A 17,487-nucleotide genomic window follows, 5' to 3' on the forward strand; every position below is an offset into this window, starting at 1 on the left:
CTCAGAAACCAGATCTCAGAGAACCCGGACTAGCCCTGCTGTCCAGGCAGGGAAACCTCATCAGTGACCTACAACCCCTCTATGACCCAACAACTCGCTCTCACCATGGAGTTTGTCTTTGATGCAGACAGGCAGCGTGTGATCCTCTGACCTCTTACCTTGGATTCCATGGCCATACAACCCTATGATTCCATGTCCCCCCGATTCCAGGACCCTCCCTGGCCCCTTGACCCCTGACCTTCCAAGTGCTCTCCCTGGACCTTGACCCCTGTGACTATTCTTCCCATCATCCCACTGACTCTGGCCCTGGCTCCCCTTGGGGGTCTTGTTGGTCTGGGCTTCCCCAGGAAGATGTGGGGGAGGCTCTGGCCCCTTCTCCTGAGTGTCCTCACAGCAACTGCAGTCCCCGGACCCTCGCCACGAAGACCATCCAGAGAACTAGATGCCACCCCGCGGATGACTATCCCCTATGAAGGTTAGACCAACTCCCCACCTCAAAAGGCAGCAGGAGCTGGGGCTGGGGCTGGGGGCAGGCCAAGAACTGGGCTCACAGCTCCTGCTCTCCCCAGAGCTCTCTGGGACCCGGCACTTCAAGGGCCCCGCCCAGAACTACTCAACACTGCTGCTGGAAGAGGCCTCAGCAAGGCTGCTGGTGGGAGCCCGGGGCGCCCTGTTCTCTCTCAATGCCCACGACATAGGAGACGGGGCTCACAAAGAGGTCAGCCCCTGAAACCTGGACCACCCAGAGGGTCTCCAGCTTCATCCAGCTCCCCAGGGCCTCAATTTCCTGAAAACTCTGCAGCCTTCCATGGCTCCCTGGTCAGACAGTCCTGCCCTTCCCAGCCCAGGTCTCTTTTACACCCAATGCTCCTCCTGAAACCCCCACCCCAATGTCCCCCATTTCCTGGGGTCCTATCACCTGGTCTCACAGGTAATAGAGAAGGGCAAGGGTATTGGGGTCAGTGCATCAGCCTTTGTCCCCTTTCCCCCCTCTCCAGATCCACTGGGAGGCCTCCCCGGAGATGCAAAGCAAATGTCATCAAAAAGGAAAAAACAATCAGGTATGTGGTCTGCCCCGTCCCCAGCTCCCCTCCTCCTCCTCCTCCATTGGGGATATCAGGGTCGAGAACACAGAGGGAGAGGTAACAATCAGCCAGTCAGTTGCAGCAACCGCAATAAACACTGTAAGTGCTACTGGAGTGGCAAGCCCTGGGCACAGCACTTCTGATTCAAACATCTGGTGACCTATTAGCTTGGTCTGTGATGGCATCTTAATTTCCTCTGGGCTCCAAAATAACAACCATGATAACAATAATTAATCTCTAGTAAGTGCTGACAGCTATTATCTCACCTGATTCTAAAATAACCCTGTGAAATAGTATTGTTCTCCATTTTAGAGATGAGGAAAATGAGGTTTTGGTCAAGGAATAGCTCAAGTACCCAGTATTCCATGGAGGGGTGTTGGTGAAGTGTCAGCTCTTTCTGTCTGCAGGGGTCCCATGTCTGACTATGTAACAGTTCCATCCGGGGAGCTTTTAAAAATATGCATTCCCAAGGTCCACTGACCCAGGGATTCTGATTCGGTGAGTCAGGAGTGGTTCCGGGGCAGCTGTGTTTAAAGAGGTGCCTCTTGGAGCTTTCATCACAGGCTGCCTCCTGGTGCCGCGTGGATGGAAAATGGGGCTGGGAGGCAGGTGGAGCCCAGGTCACAAAGGGCTGCAAACGCCCAGCTGGGGATTTGGATTTTATTCTGGGACAGTGGGCACCCTCACCCAGAAGGCTCAAGATTCTGCAATTCTTAACGCGCTCCCAGGTGAAGCTGACACTGTTAGTCCCTGGACCACACTTTGGGTCTACAGAACATTTCCCAAAACATATGCTGGGGAACGTTAATTTTCAAAAGAGGGATTTAACTGTCAGATGAGTTTGGGAAATGCTGCATGCTCAATCCCATAATGCATAGCAACACCCTTAAGGCTCTAGGAAGTTCCCGGTAAAGGTAGGTTTTAACCTGTGGTTTCCACCTTATTTGACTACGGAATTCCTCCGCCCTGCCTTTATTAATGTAAACATCTTGAGGAAGCATTACTTACTATAGGAATAGTTATCCAGCCCCAGGCCTCAGATGGATTCAAATGGAGTCTGAAGGCTGGAAAGGCAGTAGGGAGGTTGGGGGCATGGTGTGGGTCAGAGGAGGGAGGCCTGAGCAGGCTGGTGGAGAGGAGGGATGGATGCCAAAATACTGCACCCAGTGAGGGAGCCGGATGAGACAAAGACGCCTGCGTGGATTCAAACCCCGGCTAAGAGGCAGGAGGAGGAGCCATTAACAAGGCAAAGAAGTCAAGGGGGTAGTAGCTTAAGGCATTTGATGGGCAGAGAAGGCCAGGGTGTGGATGGAGTAGGGTGAGGCCAGCGTCAGGGGCAGCGACAGGAGCATGTCGGACCCTATGTTCAGGACTCTGGTGAGCCATTGAAGGCTTTTTAAATATAGCAGTGACATGATCTGGTTTAGATGTTTAAAAATGCCTTGGAAAAAGTGGGTTGCAAGAATATGCTGATTGGTAGAATATCTCTGGAAGGAAACTCTAGACAATGGTAACAGCAGTCTCTTTTGAAGCAACAGGGATAAAAAGGAGACTCTGTTTACAACATATTCCTTTGTACCTTTTGAATTGTACACTGTGTGCACATATTCCCTCTTCATTGAATAAATGAGTCATTTTCTTATAAAGAGTGATGGATGGTTGGCAGTGCTGTCAGGTAGTTGCTGCAGTAATTCAGGGAAGAGTTGCTGGTGGTAATTTGGACTCAGGTAGGGGCCGTGGACCAAGTCAAGAGACATTTAGGACAAAGGGACGTTTCATGAGGGAGCAGGTCTGAATGTGGGGGTGAAGGAATGGGAAGCAGCAACGATGACTCCTGGTTTCTGGACTGAGTAGGATGCAGGGAGGAAGAAAGGAGGGAAAGACTGGATGAGCAGGTTTAGGAGGGAAGATGCAGGTTAGGGAGGAGGGGATGAACTTGCTTTCTGACAAGGTGAGTTTGATGTGTCTGGAAATATCAGGTGGAGAGAGGGCTGGAGCCTGAGGATAGATAGGGTAGGTTCACTCCAAAAGGGAGCTCCAGGATTGGGGGACATTGCTGAGATGTGAGAGAAGCATGTCAGGGTGGGGAGAGCCCGAGAGTACCTGAACTGATGGTTCAGGAGAAGATGGTAGAGTATATAGTGTAATATAAGCGATAGAGGGGCCCTAGCTGGTTGGCTTGGTGGATAGAACATCGGCCTGCAGACTGAAGGTTCCCAGGTTTGATTCTGGTCAAGGGCTCTTGCCGGGTTGCAGGCTCGATTCCCAGTAGGGGGCATGCAGGAGGCAGCCCATCAATGATTCCCTCTCATCATTGATGTTTCTATCTCTCTCTCCCTCTCATTTCCTCTCTGAACTCAATAAAAAATATATTTTTTAAAAAAAAGAGCTAGAGGGGAGAAGAGGAGTCATGCCCTTGGGAGGCCAAAGGAGAGCAAGTTCCAGGGAATATTCTGTGTTCTGGGCAATGGGATCTTGGAAAGAACTGTGAGTCCTGTGAGTGGGGATAAGAGCCAGACTACCAAGCTGGACTAATGGAAGAGGCCTCTAGGGAGGCCCAGGGCTCACGGCCCTCCCCTACCTACCCCACAGACCGAGTGCTTCAACCATGTGCGGTTTCTACAGCGTCTCAATGCCACCCACCTCTACGCGTGTGGGACTCATGCCTTCCAGCCCCTCTGTGCAGCCATTGTGAGTATGCCTGTCCCAGGCATGATCACTGGTCCTTGACCCCAGACTGGTCTGACCTTGGGCCCTGCCTTTCCTTGGAACCACTGACTTCTGAACTCTCATTCCCCCAGGATGCTGAGGCCTTCACCTTGCCAACCAGCTTCGAGGAGGGGAAGGAGAAGTGTCCTTATGACCCAGCCCGTGGCTTCACAGGCCTCATCATCGGTGAGCATGCCCTCCTCCCCACTCCTCCCTCATCCACATGCATGCTGTGTGATGGACATAGATGTCATTGCTAGGACTTGCCACCATGTGCGTTATGTGCCTTGTTGTATGTGACATGTCTCATGCCTGGTATGTCCCTACCCCAGATGGAGGCCTCTACACAGCCACACGGTATGAATTCCGGAGCATTCCTGACATCCGCCGGAGCCGCCATCCGCACTCCCTGAGGACTGAGGAGGCACCCATGCACTGGCTCAATGGTTAGGAGGATGAGGCTCAGGATGATGGGGGGCAGGGACTATTTCTTCATCTTTATTCCCTTGGGCAGTTGACCATCCTATCCCCAGATCCCCAGGTGAGCCTGCCTATTCCTGTGTATTGTTGAGTGAGGGGTTAGGACCAGGGTGGGAGGGGGAAGACACGTGAGATGTCTCTGAAGCCACTTGAACCGCCCGACCCACAGATGCTGAGTTCGTGTTCTCCATCCTGGTGCGGGAGAGCAAGGCCAGTGCGGTGGGTGACGATGACAAAGTTTACTACTTCTTCACGGAGCGGGCCGCGGAGGAGGGCTCTGGCGGCTTTGCTCAGAGCCGCAGCAGCCATCGTGTGGCCCGTGTGGCCCGTGTGTGCAAAGTGAGTAGGACTGAGGTGGGGGCAAGGGTGTAGAGGCTGAACCACTGACCCTGGCCCCTGACCCCATGCCCCTGCCTCACCAGGGAGATCTGGGAGGGAGGAAGATCCTACAGAAGAAGTGGACCTCCTTCTTAAAGGCGCGTCTCATCTGCCACATTCCACAGTATGAGACACTACGTGGTGTCTGCAGCCTGGACGCTGACACCTCAGCCCGCACACACTTCTATGCGGCCTTCACGCTGACCACACAGTGGTCAGTGCAGGGACAGTGGGGAGGCAAGAAACTGGGGACAGCACAGGGGCTGGAGCAGAGGTTACTGAGGATAAGACAGGATCCATTGTGGGGAGGTCTGGCTGCAGAGAAAGAATTTCAAGCATGTCTAGCTAGCCTGGGGCTGGAGGCCACAGTGGCCTACTGACCCTCAGGAGGCCCTATGGGCCTGGAGCTGGGGTTAACCAGGGTAACAGTGGGCTACAGGCTGGGCAGGTGGCAGACAGGCAGGCTCCACTCAGTGTGACTCAGCCCTCTCCCCTATGTATTATCCCTAGGAAGACCCTGGAGGCCTCAGCCATCTGCCGCTATGACCTGACGGAGGTGCAAGCCGTCTTTGCAGGCCCCTACATGGAATATCAGGATGGTGTCCGGCGCTGGGGCCGTTATGAGGGTGGGGTGCCGGAGCCCCGGCCTGGCTCGGTGAGGGAGCAGGCCTGGGGTAGGGTGCTCAGTAGACAGAACCCCTGGGAGGGACTGGAGGGTCTGGCCCTGTGGGGAGCACAGGCAGGAGGACAAAACCCCTGGGAGAGTAGGATCCTTGTGGGGAGTCCTGAAGTTCACCACCTCTGTCCCCCACCCCAGTGCATCACAGATTCATTGCGCAGTCAAGGCTACAACTCATCCCAGGACTTGCCATCGCTGGTCCTGGACTTTGTGAAGTTGCACCCACTGATGGCTCGGCCCGTGGTGCCCACACGTGGACGGCCCTTGCTGCTCAAGCGCAGCGTGCGTTACACACACCTCACAGGGACACCTGTCACCACGCCTGCTGGACCCACCTATGACCTGCTCTTTCTGAGCACAGGTGCTTCTGACCCCTGGCCTAAGCCCTCTGGTGACTGCTGACCTGTCCATTGATCCCTGTTGACCTCTAGTCCCTTGATGACCCTTGATCACAAAACCCTGGTAACCATTTATGTTGATTCTTCAGTGAATACTCGCTATTGGCCCCCAGTGAACACCTGGTTTTGGTGACTTCTGACTCCTGTCACCAACCACAATGATATTTGACCCTGATCACTAATGCTTCTTAACTCAATTCCTGCCATGACAAGCCCAGAGTTCCCAATGTCCTGAGGGCCCACTGCTACTGGCTGAATCCTGTCCCTGACCTCATGACCCCCGAGCTGGTCCCATTAGGCTACTGCAGGGGGCCAAGAGCAGATTCCATTGCTGGGATCTGACCTTCCTTTTCATACCAGCTGATGGCTGGATCCACAAGGCTGTGGTCCTGGGCTCTGGGATGCACATTATCGAAGAGACACAAGTGTTCAAGGAACCCCAATCTGTGGAGAATCTGGTCATCTCTCCGATGCAGGTAACCCCTGACTCGTGACCCTCAAAATGGTCTTGCCAGAATAGGAGGGTTGGGGGGGGGGGCTGGGCATTGGCTGTGTATGTGTCTGTAAGTGGGAGTGGGGTTGTTGCTCACTAGCTGTCCTCTCTGGCTCCCAGCATAGCCTCTATGTGGGGGCCCCTAGTGGAGTCATCCAACTACCACTGTCCAGCTGTTCCCGCTATCGCTCCTGCTACGACTGCATCCTGGCCCGGGACCCTTACTGTGGCTGGGACCCCAGCACTCATGCCTGCATGGAGACCACCATCATAGCGAACAGGTCTCAGGGTAGCAGGTGGGAAGTGGTAGGGGATGTAAGGGTCCCATGTGCCCAGGGACTCAGAACCTGAGGGGAACAGGAAGGCCTGCCAGCTGTAGGGGGAGTGGGAACCAGTTGTTGGTAACAGCCCTATTGACCCCTCCACTGGGGGACCTGAAGCCCAGTTCCCTTGTTCATGAGTCCTGGTCTTCTGTCTCCAGGACAGCATTGATACAGGATATAGAGAGAGGAAACCGAGGCTGTGAAGGCAACAGGGACACAGGTAAGTGATATTCACGGATGTGTGTGGGTCTTGCTGTCCTCCTTACCATTTACACAACTTGTATGTATGTACATGTATGTATCTGAATGGCTGTGTCTGTGTGCTTTCAGATTCAGGCACAGAGTAAGTGCTCAACAAACATTTGTTGCCCAAAAGAATTATAAATGAGGAAACATGCTCACTTCAGGAGCTTACAGCCAAGTGGAGGGAGGAGGGGCTGGCAATCCCTCAATCACACAATTAATTATAATTATTTCCACTGGTTTTTGTTACAAAAGAAATAATTACAGCAATGACAAGGGTATGAAGGATAATGGGTACTTCCCCAAGGAAGATCAGATGACTGAGATGATATATGAAGAGCAAAAGTTAATAATAATAGCTAATATGTACTGAGTACTTACTGTGTGCCGGGCATTCACATATACAATCCCATTTATTCTCTCAGCATTCCCATAAGAGAGGTGCCATTATCATCATCCCCACAAGGGACAACCTCTCTGAGGCACAGGGAGAATAAGTAAACTGACCAAAGTCAATCAGGTGTTAAGCGGCAGGGTCAGAATTGGAACCTGTGCCCAGCAGTCAGACTGGAGTTTGTGCTTTTGATCACTGCTATGCTCTCCCCTCAAGTTAACCAGGCAAGTGGGGGCCACTGGGAGAGGGATGTCACCCAAGTAGAGGGAACAGCAGCCAGAGTGAGCTTGGTGTGTTTGAGCAACGAGAGGCTGGAGAAGTGGGCAGGGACCACGCGAAGACAGGGGAGTGGCATGACCAGTTGAATGTTTTTAAAAGGTCACCCCACTGCTGCATGGGTTAGATGGGGACCAGAGTGGGCCAGCAGATGGGGAAGGAGAGGAGTGAACAGGTCTGGGATAGATTCCATAAGCAGGATCTTGGGTGAGCGTTAATACAAAGGTGAGGGGGTGGGGGCAGGTGAGAGGCAAGGGAGACCCCCAGGTTTCTGACTGAAGCACCTGGTAGCTGGTAATGCTGTGCGCAGTGATAACAATTCGAGGAAAAGATTTGGTGTAGTTTGAGACAGAGGCTTTAGCCTTAGTTCCTGTGACATGTACAAGAGACTCAAGTTGATGCCCAGCATGTGGGAGATATTCAAGTCTGATGCTCAGGAGAGAACTCTGTGCTGGAGGTAGAGATTAGGCATCACCAGCAGATGGCAGGAATGGAAACCACAGGGAAGGGCCAATGTGTGCCTTCTGTGTGAGCAAAAATGCAGAGCTTGGCCAGTTGTCACCGTGATTCCAGATTCTGTGCTTGGTGCTGGGGACACAGCAGTGCGCCATCTGGCTTGCCACCTCCAGTGCCTTCCCTAGGATTGGCAGGCACTGACTGCTCCTCCTGTCCCCTCCTCTCTCCAGGGCCGCCGCCACCACCAGTGAAGACACGCACTGTGCTCCGGGGTGATGATGTCCTCCTGCCCTGTGACCAGCCATCCAACCTGGCCCGGGCCTTGTGGCTGCTCAATGGAAGCATGGGCCTGAGTGATGGGCAGGGTGGCTACCGTGTAGGCGTGGATGGTTTGCTGGTGACAGACACACAGCCTGAGCACAGTGGCAACTACGAGTGCTACGCTGAGGAGAATGGCCTCCGCACCCTGCTGACCTCCTACAGCCTCGTGGTACGGCCTGCCACTCCTGCCCCGGCTCCACAAGCCCCTGCCATGCCTGGGGCACAATTGGCACCTGATGTAAGGCTGCTCTATGTGCTAGCCATCGCTGCACTTGGTGGCCTCTGCCTCATCCTGGCTTCCTCCCTCCTCTATGTGGCCTGTCTTCGGGGCGGCAGACGAGGGCACCGACGGAAATACTCACTGGGTCGGGCTGGCAGGGCAGGGGGCTCTGCTGTGCAGCTGCAGACAGTCTCAGGCCAGTGTCCAGGAGAGGAAGATGAGGGTGACGATGGGGAGGGGGCTGGGGGCCTAGAGAGTGGCTGTCTCCAAATCATTCCGGGGGAAGGAGCCCCAGCCCCACCGCCTCCACCACCACCACCCCCACCAGCTGAGCTGACCAATGGGCTGGTGGCATTGCCCAGCCGGCTGCGCAGGATGAATGGCAACAGCTACATGCTCCTGAGGCAGAGCAACAATGGAGTGCCCACAGGGCCCTGCTCCTTCGCTGAGGAGCTCAGCCGCATTCTGGAGAAGAGGAAGCACACACAGCTCGTAGAGCACCTGGATGAGAGCTCTGTCTGAGCCCAGCGTCCCAGGACAAATGCTCTTCCCACCAGCCTGTCCGCCCAGGCTGGGCTGCTGCCTTCCAACACAGCCCTACCTTCACCGCCCCCCGCCCCCCAACTCCAGACCCTTCTAACTTTTGATGTCCCTATAGGGCTGGCCAGAGTCAGGCCCAGCCAAAGTCCCCTCAGTCTCCACAGACCCATCTGTGAGCAGCCCAGGCCAACTGGTTCTCCTCAGAGGTAGGTGCTCCCTCAGGTTCTTCAGCCCCAGCCCCAGCTCCTATTCCTTTAACCTGAGCATTGGGAGGAGAGGACCCCACCCTCCTGCCCCATTCATCTGCTCAAATCCTTCCTCTTTCTCTCAGGCAGGGCTTGCAGGTCCAGATGGCCTCAATGTCACCATCCTCCGCATGGCCCCATGTGCTGGATGGTCCTGACACCAGACAAGACCTCTGTAGCCAAAAGAGCCACTTGAGCCCTACGTACATTCACATGCACACATGGAAGAATGTCTACCAGCTGGGCTGCAGGCCCCCACCCCCACCTTCCGGTGCATTCTTATTTCATCCCTTTTTCTGGGCTTTGGGTTCCCTCCCAATTGCCACATCCCATCCTATCTAGTCCTCTTCCCTAGTCCCAGCCCCTATGGTGACCTCTGTCAAGAACTTGGGAACAGGCCAGCGGCGGGAGGTAAGACTGCATCATTCTCCTCCCTTAATGTGCAGCCCTTATGCCTCAGCCCTCCCCCTTAACCCCCATGCCCTTAGTCACTCTCGAGAGTGACAGAGGCAGAGTTCTAGGCATGTCCCTCACATACACGTGCTTACATTTCCACTCACATGCACCTTCTGAGCCTCCTCTTGCTGCCTCAGGCCTGTCTATCAGGTTTGGTCCCTGGACATTTCAAAGAGAGAGCCCTCTCTGGTGTAGCTGTCCTTGTAGACACTTCCCTAGGACGGGCAACCCACACTGCACTCAATGAGCCAGCCTCCCTTTTGGGGACCAAGCATGTGCTATCCCTAGATCAGAGCAGGAGGAAGAAAGATCTGATAACTCACCTGGCACATGAAGCCTGTTCTTGGAACTATGCAAAGGGCAGAGGCTGGGAGTTTGGATGCTTGGCTCCACCCCTGTCCTACCTCACCGGGGCACTTTTAGGGTCCAGTGGCCTCTGAAGTCTCCAGGCCCAAATGGGACAATCAAATCCTGACTGAGCTCCCCCATTCCCTTGGGTGAGGATGACTGTTATTTTTGTAGCTGAGAACGTGGAATCCCACGGATTTTTACTGCCCTTCACCCATCCTCTCCCACCTCTCCCCCACAATGAATGTATTTATTGTGAGATGGTTATACTCTTTAGGAATGTCCCCAATCCCCCCTCCCCCCCACAGGTGGGTGGAATGGACATGTGACAGTGGGGAGCCTGGACTCCGCTCCTCCACCCTCTGTTGGTTAATAAATACCCTCTTTTCCCCATGACTATGAGCAGTCTGCTTGGTCTAAACTGGCCTTCCCCTGATCACCAGGGGACAGGCTCCTGAGTCTATGGGATAGTGCTGCAGCAGGGTTAGGTCTGCTCCCCACAAAACCATTTGCAGAGGAAATTGGGATCCTCAGCTTCCATCCTGGCTGTCCTTTGTTAAGGCTCTCACTAGTAATTGATCATGGCATTAAGGGCATAACAAAAGTATAGAGTGGTTCAAGAATTCATATAAAGGTTTCTAGGTTTTTACCTCCTACCTCTTATCCTCACCATCGTCCCCACTTTTTTTTTTTTTTAGCTAAACCCCTAGAAGATGCTCCCCATTTACCAGTAACCCTGAGAATCATTCTCTCCAAGGGTCAGGCCTAGATTAATTACATGGCCTTTGATATTAAGCATCCTGAAAGGTTTATTATATGCCCCGCTTCTGGTTTTATGATAATGAAAAATGGGGTTGTGCTTAAAATATATACTTAAAATATTTTGAAGTAAGACAGGTGTGACTGTGGGCAAGTTTATTAATCTCAGTTTTGCAATGTACACACACTCATATAGCCTAGCCCAGTGCCAGGTTCACAGCAGAGAAGGTGCTAGCTCTCTCTAGCTCAGTGGTTGCAGAAATAGGACATCAGAGATTCTTCAGAAGCCAGCCTGGACATCCCTCACTGTGACTTGAGATCACGATTATCAATTTGGATTTCAAAAAGGAGGGCCCAGGAAGAGCCTAGAAGACTCTCAGGTTTGAGTAATGCCAACTGGATAATTAAGAGACACAAAGTCCTTGCCCCTCACAGTGGGCACCAAAAAGAAACGGGCAGCTCTCTGTCCCAAGCAAAAGTTTTGGCATCAACTTTCTCTTTCGTGGGCTCCATCTGTCTGTCTGGGCGGTCACCCCCTGAACCAAACGAGGAGGAACCACCTTCACCGCGACTGGAGTCGGGGCAACTCTTCACTGCGCTTGCGCCTGGGCTGGGGCAGGATCCTGGGCCTCTCGGGGGCGCAGCCCGCCCCGCGTCGTCGGTTTGTTGGTGAAGGGGTGCCACTGGCCCTGGATGCTAGGGCTGTCCGTGTGGAAGGGCTTGCGGATGCGGATTATGTCCAAGCCCGACTGGTTCGCTAGCTTCTTCACCAGTGCCGTGACCTCCTCCACCGACTTGGCGTTGAGGCTCTCCTCACGCACAGCCCCGTTCACTGGCAGAAGGGAGGTGGGGTGAGAGGCGGCGGGCCGGTCAGACCTCAGAGGAGGGGAAGAAAACGGGCCCGCCCCGCCCCGCTCCCCCGCAGGCCGCCCGCAGCCCCCGCCCGGCCCACTCACGGTATTCGGCCACGACTCTGGGCACGAAACACGGCCGCGCGTTCACGTATATGACGACCCCCGGGTTCTGTCGGGCGAAGTCGGCCACCTCCTGTTCCACGAACTCCCTGAGAAACCCCCGAAAGAGTGAGCACGGTGACCCCTGACCCGGGCGACCTCTGCCGGGAGTCGCACCCCCCCCCCCCCCCCCGCCCCGCGTCCTTCGCGCGCTCACCTGGCGCCGCGGGACGAGGGCGCGTCGCGGCTGAGGCTGAAGCTCAGACGCTGCAGCTGCTGCACGTAGCGGCCCAGCCCGTTGTGGAGCACGCTGGTCAGGAAGCGGCTCGGAGTCCCGCGCGCCGTCATGCCTGCAGCGCCCAGGCCGCCGAGCCCCGACTCGAGGGGAGGGGGCGGGGCTACCCTGGGCTTCCGGTTCCGGGGACACGAGCCCCGGGGAGTTTTGATTCCGAGGTCCTGGCGTGTGGCGCGTGCGAGTGACCCACGTTGCGAGCGAAAGTCATGGGACGGGGGTGGTAACCCTGTGCCAGGGTCGGAGCGCGGAGATTCCCGCGGGTGAACCGGAGCGGGGGGCACGAAGAGAGCCACTACTTTGGGGATCTAGAGCGGAGGGGCCACAGAAAGGACGCAGAGGGCTGTGGAGCTGAGCACGGCGCAGAGACTCTGTGGAGGGCAGTGGTGGTGGAGATCTGATCTGGAGGAACCATAATCGGTGAGGGGCTGCGATGGGAGAAGCTGTGAAGGAGCCAGACAGGGGCAGAGACGTGCAAGGATCGTGCAGATGGCCTCGGGTAGAGGTAGCCATGTAGAAGGGCCGAAGAGGATCCAGAGAGGTGTTTATGAGGGAGGAGTTTGAAGAAAGAGAGAAGCCACCCGGAGTGAGCTCTTAGGAGTGCTATGTGGGGCACCCCTAGGGTCTGATCACTGAAGGGACCTGGACCAGGCACCTAAGGCATTTTTGAAGTAGCGGCTTCCTCCATTTGACCAGGAATGTGGGTCCTTCTCCGAAGCGTGTACCCGCTCCGTATCCTGCTGTCCCTGCGCGGGAAGTGGATGGGTTGGAGGGGCCTGCCTCGAAGCTTGGTCCCAGGCCCTCCGCGAAGGCGGTACAGGAAGGAGGCTCTCCCAGCCCCGGAGGTACCAGTGTTGCCTGTAACTGCAACTGAAATCCGCCAGTATTTGCGGGCACATGGGATCCCCTTCCAGGATGGCCACAGCTGCCTGCGGGCACCCAGCCCCTTTCTGGGAGCCTCGCAGCTCAAGGATCAGACTGGTGCTACCACTTCCTTCAGCCTCTTCATTAACAAGACCACAGGCCGCTTCCTCTGCATGACCAGCCTAGCGGAGGGGAGCTGGGAAGACTTCCAGGCTAGCGTGGAAGGGCGTGGGGATGGAGATAGAGAGGGAATCCTGCTCAGTGAAGGCCCGGGAGCTGAGGACAGTGAGGAGATCCGGAGGATCTGGGACCGAGCAGTACCTCTCTGGGAACTGCCTGATCCGGAGGAGGCACAGCTGGCTCGTGTGATGTTTGGCCTTACCAAAGTGACAGACGACACACTCAAGCGTTTCAGTGTGCGGTATCTGCGGCCCGCTCGAAGCCTTGTCTTCCCCTGGTTCTCCCCTGGAGGTTTGGGATTACGAGGCCTAAAGCTCCTAGGGGCTGAAGGCCAAGGGGATGGAGTGCACTATGTGGAGACCACCATTCCTCGGCCTGGTGCCTACCACAATCTGTTTGGATTACCGCTGATCAGCCGTCGAGATGTTGAGGTGGTACTGACGAGTCGTGAGCTGGACTGCCTGGCCTTAAACCAAGCCACAGGGCTGCCCACCCTTGCCCTTCCCCGAGGAACAGCCTGCTTGCCCCCTGCCTTACTCCCTTACCTCGAACAGTTCCGACGTATCGTGCTCTGGCTTGGGGATGACCTTCGGTCCTGGGAAGCTGCCAAGTTGTTTGCCCGAAAACTGAACCCCAAGCGATGCTCCTTGGTGCGGCCTGGGGACCAGCATCCCCGTCCCCTGGAGGCCCTAAACCGAGGCTTAAATCTTTCTCGAATTCTGCGTTCTGCCCTGCCCGCTTGGCACAAGTCTATTGTGTCTTTCCGGCAACTTCGGGAGGAGGTACTAGGAGAACTGTCAAATGTGGAGCAGGCAGCTGGCGTTCGCTGGAGCCGCTTCCCAGACCTCAGTCGTCTCTTGAAGGGCCATCGGAAGGGCGAGCTGACAGTCTTTACAGGTTACCCTTTGGGAAATCACTGCTTGGGTGGTGGCAGAGGATCAGGGGACATGTGGGTTTGGACTGCTGTAAATGTTGAGGAGGCTTTTCCTCCCAACTTTGAGGCCCTGCTCCATGTCTTGGTTTCAAGGGTGGGACTTCTCTCCCTCACCCAGGTCTGTGTTCAACCCCCCTGCAGGGCCAACAGGCAGTGGAAAGACGACATTCATCAGTGAGTATGCCCTAGATTTGTGTACCCAGGGGGTGAACACGCTGTGGGGTAGCTTTGAGATCAGCAACGTGAGATTAGCTCGGATCATGCTAACACAGTTTGCTCTGGGGCGGCTGGAAGAGCAACTGGACAAATACGATGAGTGGGCCGACCGCTTCGAGGACCTACCCCTCTATTTTATGACTTTCCATGGGCAGCAGAGCATCAGGTAAGATTCCCGGGCCTGGGGTTTTCAAAGAATGGCGGGGGGGCGGGGGGTGGAGCAGGAGAACAGACCCTGGGGTTTTCAGAATGCTGGCTTTCTGCCTGGGTTGGATGGGAGACTACTTGTAATTGACTCTTGATTTCATTGCCTCTTCTTCTTCCCAGGACTGTAATAGACACAATGCAGCATGCAGTCTATGTCTATGACATTTGTCATGTAGTCATCGACAATCTGCAGTTCATGATGGGTCACGAGCAGCTGTCCACGGACAGGTGACATCCTTTTGTCTATCTGGAACCCACTTGAACACACATGTCTTCTTAGGCAGCTGGCCCCTAGGCACACACACTGCACTCTCTTGTTTTCTGACACGTGTGCAGACAAAGTATGGACAGGGACCTAAGTGTGGGTCCTTGGGTAAAGAAGAGTGGAGTGGGGTGGTGGTGCTTTGTGGAGATGTGAATGAATCAAGAGTATGTGTATATTCTGGTCCTGTCGATATCTGATAACCTCTTTGCTTTGTTGGGGTGGGTGCAGGATTGCAGCTCAAGACTACATCGTTGGGGCTTTTCGGAAGTTTGCGACAGACAGTAGCTGCCATGTGACACTGGTCATTCATCCCCGGAAGGAGGATGATGATAAGGAACTGCAGACAGCATCCATTTTTGGTTCAGCCAAAGTAAGTGACCTTTAGAGGAGCCTAAGCTTTGGAAAGTAGAGGGGGCACGTGTGACCAGGCATAGTCCTCAGTCAGCCTTAAATCATCTTGACTTCATCTGCAAGAGGCAGCTGGGGCCATGACAGGAGGAATATAAAGGCGAATAATTGTTGGTCCTTTGCCCTCCTTACCCTCCAGGAGCTCACATCATCTAGAGGGGAAAACAGTGAGACAGTGATTACAACTCAGTGTGACAAAAGCTATGATAGGTGGTACAGGTACTTGGGGAACAAAGAGAAAAGACATCTGAGTCATCCTGGGGTATCTGGGGAGACTTCCCAGAGGAGGTGTCAGTAAAGGTTGGGTTGACTTTTGGCCAATAGTAGGTGTTTAATAACTAAAAAGGAGGGCCTTCTGGGCAGCAGGACCAGCCCAATCCTGGAGCTTCCGAGGTACACTGAATGCCTATTACATGCCAGGCCTGGGCTGGGCACAGGGAATACAGGATGAGGAGCACAGACCATGTGCTACGGTGAAACAGACATGGAGCCGGGGAAGAGAATAACACGGAAGTGGAAAGATGGTGGTGCCTTCTTTATTTATGGGGATCAAGAATGGTCATTTAGACTAAGACCTCAATGATAAGAAACTGGGGTTTAGTGGGGTAATGGGCTGTGCAGGAGAAGTGTTACAAGCAGAGGGAACAGCAGGTACAAAATCTGGGGATGGTAGCAAGATTGCTAAGGAACTGAAACTCAAGTGGCCCCAGTATCATGGTCAATAGTTCAAAAAGCTTTGATGAAAAGGGAAAGTACTATTTCCTTTCCCCATTCTTGCCACTTCTCCCTGCACGCTCAACCTTCCTTTCTGCTTCTCTCATACGTCTTCTCACTGCTCCTTCATCCTCTGCTCCCTGTCCCTCAGGCAAGCCAGGAAGCGGACAATGTTCTGATCCTGCAGGACAGGAAGCTGGTAACTGGGCCAGGGAAACGATACCTGCAGGTGTCCAAGAACCGTTTTGATGGAGATGTAGGTGTCTTCCCACTTGAGTTCAACAAGAGCTCTCTCACCTTCTCCATACCACCAAAGAGCAAGGCCCGGCTCAAGAAGATCAAGGATGACAACGGCCTGGTGGCCAAAAAGTCCTCTTCTGGTAAAAAGGGGGCTGTCCCCCAGAACTCTGAAACTTGCTCGGGTGAGGCCCCCAACCAGCCAGACCCCTCCAAACTCTCAAGATGAAGGAGGTACAGAGCAGGACACTGGAGCGAGCCTGACAGGACAGGCTGGGGCATAGACTCTGTCTTGGCCCTCTGCTAGGACTGCCTGTCCTGTGGTCCTAAACTATGGGCCCTTCTCAGTGTGCGGGGCCTAGCCTAGGGCAGGGTCCCCTAGTGAGAATTCAGTTCAGCAGATATTTGAGAAACTACTGTGTGCCAGGCTTTGTTCTAGATCCCGGGAATACAGCACTGACAAGAGAGATGAAGTCCCTCCTTCCATTGAGAATGCAATCTGGTGAGAGGACAAGATAAGTTAATGGGCAAATAAACACAAAACATCATTTCAGGTAGTGAAAAATGCGATCTGAGAAATAAAATAGTAATGCGAGAGTGCTTACAGGCTGTTTAGATTAAGGTCTGAAAAGGTGTCTCTGAACAGAAGACAGTTGAGCTGGGGCCTAAAGAACTCGTATTGAGCCTGTGGACATCTGGAGAAAGAGGGACCCAGGTAGAAGGAAAAGTAAATATAGAGGCCCTGAGCTGGGAATGAGCAAGTTGAGTTCAAAGCAGTGAAGTCAGGCCCCCTGAACCTGGAGAATAGGAGACGTCTTGCCAAAATTCCAGCTTAGGCTCTCGGAGCCAAAGGGTGACATGGTGGGTGCCAAGCTCCTCTGCTCCCCCTCTGGAGCCTGCTGTGTGGTGCACTCACTATCATTGGATCCCAGGTCCTTGGCTCTGTAACCTCAGGGCCCTGTAATGGAAGGGGAAGCTTGGCCAGAGAGCCATGGAAGGAAGCTGTGAGCCCAGAGCGCCTGCCGCCTGGACACTGATCGTATGGGATGCTGCCTCTGACCACTTGAGTGGATGCAGGCTTAACTTTTTGTAGAACCTTGCCCAGTTTTACTGAAAAAAAAAAAAAATAATTTTTTTTTTTCTCATTGCCTTTGTTTCTGTACTTCTTATTTGTCCACTAGGTGTCTCCCCAGTCAACTGGATTTTCTCACTCTGAATTGGGAGTGGATGGGTCCCCTCCTGTCTGAGCTGTGTGCTCCCAAGGAAGCAAAAGCATGAAAGGGCCTTCACACACACACACTCCTTTCCACCTCTTCTTGGCCTAGGGAAGACAGGATGGTGCCTCTTTATCCCTATTTCCCCTGAGGATCTTCATATCCCTCTCAGAGGTGTAGGTCACCAGAACATATGCCTG

The 17,487-nt window shown here is 54.3% G+C and overlaps 3 protein-coding genes across 6 annotated transcripts; 2 read left to right on the forward strand and 1 right to left on the reverse strand.

Annotated features, from left to right (window-relative positions):
- Positions 1-20: 20 nt before the first annotated feature.
- On the forward strand, positions 21-10,441 carry SEMA4G (semaphorin 4G). Of its 4 annotated transcripts, none has more exons than XR_008558702.1 (16): positions 21-475; positions 570-718; positions 999-1,061; positions 3,678-3,776; positions 3,887-3,980; positions 4,127-4,240; positions 4,444-4,613; positions 4,697-4,866; positions 5,163-5,307; positions 5,470-5,692; positions 6,090-6,205; positions 6,343-6,503; positions 6,704-6,765; positions 8,145-8,404; positions 9,114-9,651; positions 10,353-10,441. XR_008558702.1 is itself a non-coding variant. In XM_054728747.1 (16 exons), the coding sequence occupies exons 1-16, from the start codon at positions 352-354 to the stop codon at positions 9,434-9,436; spliced, it is 2,148 nt and encodes a 715-aa protein (XP_054584722.1). In that variant the 5' UTR covers positions 21-351; the 3' UTR covers positions 9,437-9,708. The 4 variants fall into 4 exon arrangements, 3 of the variants coding, with proteins under 3 accessions (XP_054584722.1, XP_054584721.1, XP_054584719.1); XM_054728747.1 differs by lacking the exon at positions 10,353-10,441 and having other exon boundaries at positions 9,114-9,201; positions 9,327-9,708; XM_054728746.1 differs by lacking the exon at positions 10,353-10,441 and having other exon boundaries at positions 9,114-9,708.
- A 503-nt stretch (positions 10,442-10,944) lies between these two features.
- On the reverse strand, positions 10,945-12,163 carry MRPL43 (mitochondrial ribosomal protein L43). Its single transcript, XM_008144404.3, has 3 exons — positions 11,974-12,163; positions 11,760-11,866; positions 10,945-11,635 (listed from the first exon to the last, which is right to left on the reverse strand). Exons 1-3 carry the CDS (start codon positions 12,102-12,104, stop codon positions 11,394-11,396), a joined length of 480 nt encoding a protein of 159 aa, XP_008142626.2. The 5' UTR covers positions 12,105-12,163; the 3' UTR covers positions 10,945-11,393.
- A 68-nt stretch (positions 12,164-12,231) lies between these two features.
- TWNK (twinkle mtDNA helicase) lies at positions 12,232-17,188 on the forward strand. The gene is made up of 5 exons (XM_008144192.3): positions 12,232-13,989; positions 14,168-14,408; positions 14,570-14,677; positions 14,943-15,084; positions 15,988-17,188. The coding sequence occupies exons 1-5, from the start codon at positions 12,747-12,749 to the stop codon at positions 16,300-16,302; spliced, it is 2,049 nt and encodes a 682-aa protein (XP_008142414.1). The 5' UTR covers positions 12,232-12,746; the 3' UTR covers positions 16,303-17,188.
- Positions 17,189-17,487: the final 299 nt, after the last annotated feature.

This window comes from Eptesicus fuscus, chromosome 17 (genome assembly GCF_027574615.1).
Source record: "Eptesicus fuscus isolate TK198812 chromosome 17, DD_ASM_mEF_20220401, whole genome shotgun sequence".
Classification (NCBI taxonomy): domain Eukaryota; kingdom Metazoa; phylum Chordata; class Mammalia; order Chiroptera; family Vespertilionidae; genus Eptesicus; species Eptesicus fuscus.